Source organism: Cibotium barometz, chromosome 4 (genome assembly GCF_041138505.1).
Source record: "Cibotium barometz isolate CiBa-2024 chromosome 4, ASM4113850v1, whole genome shotgun sequence".
Lineage (NCBI taxonomy): Eukaryota > Viridiplantae > Streptophyta > Polypodiopsida > Cyatheales > Cibotiaceae > Cibotium > Cibotium barometz.
In genome coordinates this window covers 23,361,273-23,371,774 of record NC_141049.1, presented here as the reverse complement: position 1 = coordinate 23,371,774, position 10,502 = coordinate 23,361,273, and the positions used below count along the sequence as shown (strand labels likewise).

The window sequence follows — 10,502 nt, the reverse complement described above, 5'->3', positions numbered from 1 at the left end:
AATAGCATCTCGACCTTGTACACGATGGCTCTCTAGAGAAATCCATACCCAAGCTCCTCTTTTGATAAATGAAATCTAGGCGGCCCATTTACTCAATGGGCAAGTATAAGAGGTGTCACTCAAACAACGCGTTTGACTCACCCTCCACCCCATGCACGCAAAGGGATCACAATGGGCGAGTAGCTGAACAAATGTTGACTGGCTACTATGCTAGCCACATTTTTTCATCATTTTGCTTTGCACCACTTCTGTCTTTTTATTTGAGAGCATTTACAATTTGAGAATATGTGGGGTGAGGATAGTAGCTGGGATGGCTCTCCTCCAAGGACGTGGGTTGGATTGTGGTCTAGACTTCCCCCTCACTCCATAAAGGGATGAAAGAGCATGTGTGTTTCTCATTCGCCAAAAAAAAAATGAAACATGTGCCCTATTGTACAAATTCCTTGAGATCCTGCCATATGCATGTAAGGTAGCTTGAAACACTCGCTCATTGTGTGCATAGAGTTGAACTTTCATGTGGGTGGCTGGTTCATCACCCATTGAGGCTATCCTGCCATTTGCACATAAGGTAGCTTGAAACACTCGCCCATTCTTGTGTGCATTCAGTTGAACTGTCATGTGGGCGGGTGGTTCATCCATTGGGGACAATGATGTCCGTCCGAGACCCCTCAATGTGAAAGGGCTATTGAGGGTGCGTTGGGTGAATGGTGGAACGGAGATAACGTGGTCTCCAATAGGAAGGCAAAATTAAAACCTATGTAAGTAGAATGATATTTTGTAAAATAGGATATTCTGTCAGGCTCCCCCATTAAGGATATGGGTGCGAAAAAATGTAAGGAGATAACAGCGTCGTGCACGCCGTCAAGGTTGACGGTCGAAGACGTCAACGCTGGGTGAGAGACTGTCTTCCATTGCTGCTGTTCTTCTCCTTCTCCTTCTGCCTCTGTGGAGATTTCTAGGGCTTCTGGCTATGGCGGTCGCTGCCCATTTCGAGTGTGCCTCTGCCGGTGGCCTTCTTCCAGGTATCCTCTGCTTCTTTTCATCCCAATTGTCTAGAAACCATCAGCTCTAAGTGGGTTCGGTTTCTGTACTGTGACTTTGGGTTTCGCTCCCTCACCTTGTTTGCACTGTCTTGCGCTTTTAAATCTCTGAGCTTTATCACTCTTCACATACATGGATGCTGTGCGTTAAGCACTTTATACTAGTTTGGCATCAACAACTCATTTTTGTAGCAATTTTTATTCATTTGATGTAAGGGATTGGGCCTGCTTTCTATGCATGTGATGTAAGGGATTGGGCCCGCACGCTAAATAGCATAAACTACTGCTTTCTATTCTACAGGATCTAGAGCTCAAGAGAGTGGATTCATGGCTTGCCAAGCTGGGGCTGGCAATGGATTTAAGAGGACTTTTGGGGTTGTCTCGAGATTGATCAGGAGCAGCAGGGGCTCTTCCACGGTCAGGTAGGTTTTCTTTTTGGGTGTGTGTGCGCGCGCGGGGGGCATGCGGGGCATGTGCGCCCCACGTGCGCCTGTGCACACAGTCAACAGCATTGTTGTTCGTTCTTTGTTTCTCTGGATTGGATGATGATGATTGTTTAGTCAATCAAAGTCTTTAGTTTGTTGACATATACGACTAGACAACACTGTTAATGTATAGAGGCTAACCAATACACACTTTTCTGTTGTAGAGAATGTCGTTTACAAATACTATGGGGAAGTGTCACTGGGAGTGAAACTGCTCACAATTTGGAGAGACACGGCATTCACTTGTACCTCGTGCTTGTTATCTTTGTTGCCTTGGGTGACTCCTTAATCTCAGCATGTTTGGTTTAGCTTCTGGAACCTAGAGTCTTATCAATGCTTATGAAGTCTATGAAAGGATATCTCCTCATGGAAGGAATTCCCAAAAGGCAATATGAGCAGGTTGTTCCTAAGATGGATTCTCACCTCTTGTCTAGTCTAAGCGATGAGTAATATCTTGGGCTTGTTGATTTAAGGCACTAGCACCCAGGCTGTGCTCTTTATGCTGATGAAGGCCTCTAACCATCCCATGTGCTCTGAAGTTTCTGCGACTTAAAACTCTGTTGTTGGAATGCAATGAGTGTCAAAAACATCAGTGTATTGGCACACATGTTGTAATTGTGCTTCTTGAATTGTGGAAGCATTAAAATGGTGGTGACTATACCCTGCATTGTGAGGGCGTTTGTTTTTGAGAGATGGGATTTCAAGAAAGAGCCTGAAAAGACCATGCGTTGGTGAGGAATGGAAAAAAGGGCAGGCTCACTCGGAATTTGTTGGTCCTACCAAAAGTGACTCGCATGTATGAATTAGGGGTCCTGCCCTCTCATTTTGTCATTGGGGACTAGAGGATTGAGTTGCAGATTGTAATTGCTGCTCTACAGCCACTAATGATGACAGTAGTTGAGTATCAAGCTAATGAAAGTGGCTTCAAGTTGAGGGCACCTCACATAATAAGGTATATAAATGAGTAGATGGCTCATTTTAATTCGTACTTCCAAGAGGGGGGAGAAACTTTGGGAAGCATTGACCTACGATGGGCCCTTACCAGGTTCAAGCCTTACACTTTAGAGGTGAGTCCTGGTGGCAAAAGGCACTAGGACTTCTGCCTCAGGATCTTTTTTTTTTTTTTTGGGGGGGGGGGGGTGTGGAGCTATGGCTGGGTGATGTGCTTAAGTAGGAGGGAATGCCACATGCACCAATCAATTTGGTGACAACCGGGCATAATCCTACAATTTAGGGGCAGTTGTCGACCAGTTTTAGGTTGACTACGCATGTGTAAACCAGCCCATTTTTATGGCTTGATTTTTGGGCTTGCAAAAGGCTAGCTGTTTGGAGTAGTTATTGGCCTATAACTAGCAGGGCTAAGGTTAGATCTCAGCATTCAGTTACAGATCTGTAGTTCCAAGTCCCCCAGCAGCAGAGCAAAGCCTGGATAAGCAGGAAGCAGCTCTGGCATAGCAGGTTCTAGCCTTGTATAGCACAAAAAGTCAGTAGTATGCAGAAGTAGCTAATGCATATCATTCAAGTATCCAGATCTAAGCAGCCATTCTAAATGCAATTAATATGCAGTTGATAAGGTGAATATCTTTCCTTCTCTCTATGCGCTTTCAGTTTGTGTATCTTAATTAGGGTGAAGTAGCGTCAATTGCAGCACATAATCAGCATGCTTTCGACTTGTGCTACATTTTGGTAAACGAAGACATATGGATTGTTTTCCGAGTTGTGGCATGAATGGCACACACAATGTGCATGGGTATTATTAAGTGATGTGTATGTATATATATATGTATGTATGTATGTATGTATACTGGCGATTAGACCGGAGCGTTATGTTGGCCAGTCTGATGGTTTATTTTGCGATGGGTGTGTGTTCTGAAGCTTGTAATGTATGCATGCCCAGTTTTAATGACAGGCATCCATTTGGGACTCTGCTTGAGCATCTTTCAGCTTCTCACAAGAGACAAGAATACAGAACAGAAGTATGGGTTGCGGCGGATTATCCTGACTCGAAGCCTGATGCATCTTCGTATTTGGGGGACCTTGGGTACCATCCGCTGGAAGATATCTCCAGTTTTGAGAAGAAAAAGAACATCGAGCACACAGATCGGAGGTTGACAGATGCTGAGGTTGCTCGTACTCTTGCGGAGGTCTGTTGCATTATGTAGTTATTTTTCGATTCTTTTAACTACCTAGTTTGGTGCCAAAAGAATGCAGGATTTTGTGGTGCTGGACTGTCTTCAATCTTCCCCCCATCTTTTTGCAGAGTATTCTTTAGTTATGTCCATAGACTAGGGATGAATCTTGGGAACCCTCAGCCCTCAACAGTAGGCTATGTGCCCATGGGCACTCTCGTGTGCTTTGATGAGGCTATGGTAACAGAAGTCCATAACGGTATTCTTAAACCATTTTTTGATTGTGAGAGTTGTGGGTGTTGTTCAGGCAAATCAGAATGCTATACTTTTCGGCTCATTATGGGAAGATGAAGATCACATTTTTGGGACAGAGGTGCAGTACCTTGTCGATGACCGTGGAGGTTTGTTTTTTGGCTTATTGCTCTTCGTGTTGGGTGTAGGTTTCAAGAGATTGATGTTCTATTTGATGCTTTAGTTTAATAATTATGCAGATTTTTTTTTTTCAAAGCAGGGATTCTGAAGGTTTGCTATTTGTGTGCAAGACTTCTATTTTCAGATTGATGATGACAGCGAGTTCCTGACAACTCTCAGTAGTGCACGGAAGCAGATGGTATGAGGCAAAACTTGAATCAACCTCGCATGCAAGTGAATGTGTTTTCTGTTGCTTGGAATGTTGTTGCTAAGCCTAGTTTAAGGCGTGATTCTGAGAAAGGGAATTTTGTGTCTAGAATGTTGCAATAGGTTATGTAAGTATTGAGGATTGGATTCTAGAACAACAAGAAGTCCATAAAGAAAGTGCTGCAGAGGATTCTGAGGATGACTCTGAAGATGTGGAGGAAGACGAACAGGATGAGGTAGGATACTGGCGGTGTTCGACTTGCATTAATTTTCACAGTAGCAATCAATGGCCAGTTGCAAGTACCGTCACCTTGCTAGCTAGTTTGAATTATGTCAGGCACGCCACTGCATATCCCTTGGAGTCTGTTTCTTTGCCCTTTAAACTGTCCTGATGATATGGCTTCTTTATGGGTTGTAATGCTATTTTATTGTACTGCCATAGAGATTTTGCAGCTTTTGCCATCTTTTCCTAACTAATGTTTGGGCACAGGGTTGGGTCATCTTCACCGAGGAGGGTACCGAGCTCATTTTAGAAGAGCTGGAGGAAGAATCTTCAGAATCTATAGGAGATTGGAGTGGTCTTGACACTCTTCAATCTGTCCATCCCCTTGATTTTGCAGATGCTTTAAGTGCGGTATGGGCTTCCCTGCTGTTAGTGTTTCTTATGGGAGTTGTAACTGGTTCAATCGGATGACCTGATGGCATCCTTTTTGTTTTATGTTAGAATAATGACGGATATATTGTTTGTAAGCTCAATTACAATCTTCTTGATGCTGACAACTGTGTTCTACTTGTGCAAGGCTGCACTAGCAGATAATGATGAGAAGATTGAAAAGCCCTCTCAGAGCCTCAGAATTGTTGGTGAAGTGCGCCGCTTGACTGATGAAGAAGAGGATTATGTGCAACGGCTTTGTCAGGACCGATTCAGTGGTGAAGAAGAGGATGACGGTGAACAATCAACTGAGAAAGTGGAAGGAACAATTAACGGTACTGCAAGTTCAAGCTCAAATATCAATTGAAAGTCTTTGCTTTGGCTGTCTGATGCTGAGCTAGGTGACTCAGATGATATAGTTACGGAGTTCACGATGCTATCACCTACAGATGGCAGGGCCACAGACACAGGAGCAGAAGAGAACAACGAAGAGGCAGCTGAGCTTATTGAAATCGGAACATCTTTTTACAAGCTGGATATTCAGAGCATACATGTTGTTTCTTACTTTAGAGCTGAGGTATGTCTCACCCTTAAGTCTTTTGAAGTGGGAGTGCTAGTGTTTTTTTTAATGGTTGTTGTAACAAGCTCAATGTGGTCCTTGTGATGTGTTTCTAATAAGCAAATGATTGATTTTTCAACTCTGGTCATAAACCTGCTATTTGAATCCTGTAATTACTTTTATGGAGAAAGCAGTAAATGATATCACGTACTAATGCCATAGTCACCAGAGACGAGAAACAGGAATGGAAACGCTCGAGGAATGGAAACGCTCGAGGAATGGAAACGGGGAAATGAGGTTTTAAGTGACAATATCACTTGGGAAACGAGAAACGGCCATGGAAACGGATGGGGTCCTGAAACGGAGAAACGCGATTCCATGGATTGAAACGGCCGTTTCTTGTGACTATGACTAATGCTGAAAGCAACTGAAGCTTCCTAAGAATAATTGGAGGATCGAGTATAATGTCCTTGATACTTTCTTGGAGGTTAAGATGCTATGGAAGCGACCACTGTATGCATGTTACAAAATTCACATCCTTCGAGGCAGTCTTGGTAGTGGATTTGTCATGCATGAGCTATAGTGGCCCGTAGATAGAGAGGGTACCTAGTTTTGTGGGTCTCTTGTGGGCCGTGGCCCATGCCCAAAACTTGGACAGCCCCACGATCCATGCTTCCCCAAAGCATGCTTTCACACTAAGATAGGGCTGCTTTTTGAGGCTGCGTTCTGTTCCTTTTGGTGCACTGGCCTGTGTTGTTGTTTTGGGACAATGATTGATGAATGGGAAGGACTTCTTTAATTAGACAAAGTTTGCTTGTATTATATTGCTGGCGTGCAGTTGACTGCTAGTTAGCATAACAGACTGACAGTAAGCTGCCCGGACAGGTACTTAGCATCTGCTGACAGGTAGGTAGCGCTGAAACCTTGTTTCTTATGTTGAGGGCCTCACAATTCCAATGGGTGGTGCATCCTATTCTACTTTTGTGCATTCTCTCAGCCTCTTGTTCAAAAAATAGGGCTCACAATATGGGCTGCAATCTACGCTGAACCTTAAGTCTAGCCTTGTTTGTAGTACAACCCATACATTTTGTGCTCTTGAGTTAAAAAAAAAAACATGTACTGCTCATTGAGTTTATCTAGTCTAATTAGTTGTGTGAGGATGCTCAATGCTGTATCAATGTTGTTTCACTGTCTCTGCAGTCAACTGTGGACACGCATGAGTTCCAGTCAGCAAAGCCAGATATTCTTGCTCGGGCAGGACCTGCAATTATCGAACGCTTGAATGCCCGTGGAAAAGTCCTTGAGGATTCACTGAAATCTTTGTGTTTGCATCAAAAAGGACTTGAAGTAGAGGTAATTGCTATAGCCATGGCTGGATCCCCCCCCCCCCCCCCCCCCCCCACACACCTCCTCCCCTTCTCTCCTCTTTGCCTTGGAAGCAGAATGCTGAAAGAGTTTATTAAATATTTTGTCCACGTGTCTTTGATGTGCTGCTCTCTATGAGGTGTCATCTGCATTAGAAGGTGACACCTGCATTGAAAAGGGCTTGAAGTAGAGGTAATTGCTTTAGCTACTGCTGGGTCCCCCTCCTTTCTCTCCCTTTTTCCCTTGGAAGCAGAGCGCTGAGAGAGTTCATTTTATCCATGAGTCTTTCGTTTGCTGCGACATTCATGTGAAGCCTCTTTTAAGTAAAAAGTGAACTCATGCTTGAGGTGTCTCCTTGTTATGTACCTGGTGGACACTAATCTGCGGTTTAGTGATCTAATCCAGCGGGGTTAGGGGGCCCGGGATTAGGGATTAGTAGGTAGATACTCGGCTAGGCTTCTTGGATTGATAAAACAAGCTTAGTGGTTGTTTATAGCAAGTTAGCTATTTATGGCATAGTTATCACTATAGAAGTGAGAGCTTGGGTTATTATGAGACACAATTGTGTAGATGCACCATAGAAGGTTTCCAGGGGAGCAGACATGCTGAAGCCACGCTCATGGCAAGGTGATAGGTTGGCGTGTCAAAGGCTTTCGAGCAGGCTTTGGTGGTATGGGACGTTGGAGTTAGACACGAGCCTATGGGATTGTTCAAGAAGCCCTAGGTTTTCAAGCCTATGGGATTGTGCAAGATGCCCTAGCCTTGGTTCAGGGTAGATTGGTGGATGCTGGTTGTGGTTGGGAGGTGAGCTAGCTTGCTACCTCAAGATTTGGTTTAGGACTAACCTTGTTTTTAGCTGTGTTTAGGGCAGGTTTTGGGATGGGCTTCAACCACGTGTATTAGACGGGACAGCTTGACCCCTTCGACGAAAAGTATTTGTACAACAAAGGATGCGGGTGTGCAGTACCAGAATTTTCCAAGTACATATGATTTCCAATCAAAGAGAGAAATTGAACTTGCGAGAACATTGTCCCATAAGCTCATAAACTTCTGCACTTGTAAGTCAAGGCCAAAGTCTTCGAGATTTCTCGAAAAGCAAGCAGCTTTTCGCGATTAAACTCTCTAGAATCGCTCTTAGAGGTAATGTCTATGCTTGGGTCACTATGAAAACATCTCTGGCACCCAAGAGCAAACATAAAACACTAATCTGTCGTGAAGAAACAAGCTGTCTGTTTCTGAAATTCTGTTTTCAGCCCGTAAAACACTCAATAGGCGAGCTTGTGGCTGTGTGATACAAGTCAGAGAAGCCTTGCTTATGCACATGACGGAGAGGGACTACTGTAGGGGTTGCTATGGGGCTGTCCAGAACAGAAAAACAGCAAACCACCACTTGTATGCTAGCGCAAGAGAGGAGAGCTTGAAAAGCACACGCCCAAGCCAGCAAAATGCACATATGCAAGTCGGCCAGCTGAAAATAACCTCCTTTGCCTTCTTTTGCAAGTCGACTAGCTCAAAATAACTCCCCCAGCCCTTTTTAGCAACTCGTGGAGCTATTTGTAGCTTCCAGGCGCCTGTTTTATCCATAGTTCATTAAAATAGTTCACCTCTGGTGTGTATTGACTAATAAATTATTAGCTATTGGCTGCCCATCATCAGTGAGTGTGTACACATACACTTAAAAGCCTTATAAACCATATAAATGAATAAAATCCCATGAAACTTATGTTTTGTGGCCATCTTTCAGGCATTTCCATGCCAGTTAAACCTTTGTAAAGACACCACACCAAATCTTGACCTCCACATGTGTCCTCTTGCAAGTGAAATGTCCATATCTCATAAATATGAACGTGTACGTGTGCACATCATACCATGTATATGTGAAATCAGAATTCATAGAGTTCCAGATTATCTGGCAACCCATAATACCTTGGAAAATTCCCCTTATAAAATAAGTCCGGTACTTCCACACCACATTTGCAATGGTTCTTTGTCCAATCACTAGATAGATACTCTAAGGTGACAACAAGGAAAGGAAGGGACATGGATGCCTTGTGAACCGTTCTAGAGCTTGTGTCCACCTCCAACACATTAGTGTGGCTGCTTATGTAGCAAGTGATACCCAACCACAAGAAAGTCATCGATTGGCCTCCTTTGGATTGGGTTATCACCTTAAAGGAGAACTAGTTCCAGAAAAAGAGTAATGTTTTAGTTGGGACTGCAATTGCTTCTTGTTGAAGCCAATCTGCTCTCATATGCTGAAGCCTGAAGGGTAGTGGCGGATGTGTGAAGGTTTAAAAAATTTAAAAAATATAAAGGTCTTCCTGTTATATTTCTCATTCTTCAAGTAATGTTGCTTTATAAGTTTGGACTTATTCTTTCACAAACTCGGACGTTCATGCTATTTGGTTGAGGTAAATCCAGCTTCTTGAATAAAATGCAGGAAGTGGCATTGCTGCAGCTTGATAGCTTAGGTATGGACCTACGGGTTCATTGTGGAAGGGAAGTGAAGACTGTGAGAATCTCTTTCAGCCAAAGGGTATGTCTTCATGCTGTTGAAGTACTGCCAAATTCATGATTGTCAAATATTTATGAAATTTTGGTGATAATGGCATGAAAGACCACATTAATGCCGAGTGTATCTTTAAGATGAATTGGGGAAAGGATACCTAGTTAGAGTTCCAGAGCTTTCAAGGCACATCTAAAGAAAGTTGCTGGCTATGGTTGTGCAGGCCACAACTGAAGAGCATGCCGAGCAGATTTTGAACCAGCTACTGTTCCCACAAATTCCGCTTAGGGGGCGACGGAAGCGAAGGTTTCAGGGGAAGTCTTCCTAGTTGGGCTTGTTTGAAGTGGGAAGATTTCTCTCTCTAGTTACAGGATATGTGTGTCCTCGCCTTTTGATGGATAATACCTGCCGATTTCTAAAGATCTTTTGCCATTGGTTTGTCAGAGACGGTGTGGCAGCTGATTTGTCAAGAGTTTCTTAATGGCAGTTATTCCAGGAGCGCAAGGGACTGGAAAAGTTGCAACCAGTTATTTGAGCTGACACTGAGGACGTCAATATTAGGTTTAGGAGACTTCAAAAAGAGGAGAAAATGCTGGTAAGCTCACTGCTTCGAGTGAATGGAATGTATCTTCAAAAAAGGGAAAATAATCTGATGGGATTTGTGGCAATTTTGTTGCTCGTTTTTGAGCTTTGGGTCCTTTGCACATAAAAGGATTGTCAGCACTGTAGGCATTCTTGGTCTGAGTCGTTGCTTTTTGAAATTGGATTTGGTCCTTGGGCACCCTGTAGGATCGTTTGAGATGTGCTTAAAGTTGCCTGCGGTCATTTCAAGATTAGGAAACTAAACCCTCTATTTAAGTTGGGTTCCTACTGTTATTATTTTACAGTGTGGAGTTGGTTATAGGTATATTGCAGTCTTTGATGTCTTGCAACCTTAAGATCTTGTCATTGCAGTAGTATGTTCTAATTCTTTATACACTTCTTTTTGGTAGAGTTGACTATATTTTTTTCCCTCTGTCCAACAAATATGGTGCTCAACAGGGCGCCATGGTGTGCTTCATGCAAGGAAGGTGGCTTTCGAAAGGCAACAGTGTTAAGACTAGACTTTTGTTGGCTCCCTTTTTCATACTCAAGAAAGGGTGAGCAAG

The 10,502-nt window shown here is 43.4% G+C and overlaps 1 protein-coding gene across 2 annotated transcripts; it reads left to right on the top strand.

Annotated features, from left to right (window-relative positions):
* The first annotated feature begins 656 nt into the window (after positions 1-656).
* Positions 657-10,022, top strand: LOC147639053 (uncharacterized protein At3g49140-like). 2 transcript variants are annotated; one of them, XM_086786885.1, is made up of 12 exons: positions 657-1,022; positions 1,342-1,462; positions 3,423-3,669; positions 3,962-4,055; positions 4,197-4,264; positions 4,383-4,508; positions 4,763-4,906; positions 5,073-5,259; positions 5,374-5,501; positions 6,684-6,836; positions 9,289-9,384; positions 9,578-10,022. In XM_086786885.1, exons 1-12 carry the CDS (start codon positions 971-973, stop codon positions 9,680-9,682), a joined length of 1,521 nt encoding a protein of 506 aa, XP_086643011.1. In that variant the 5' UTR covers positions 657-970; the 3' UTR covers positions 9,683-10,022. The 2 variants fall into 2 exon arrangements, with proteins under 2 accessions (XP_086643011.1, XP_086643008.1); XM_086786882.1 differs by having other exon boundaries at positions 726-1,022; positions 5,335-5,501.
* The last annotated feature ends 480 nt before the right edge of the window (positions 10,023-10,502 follow it).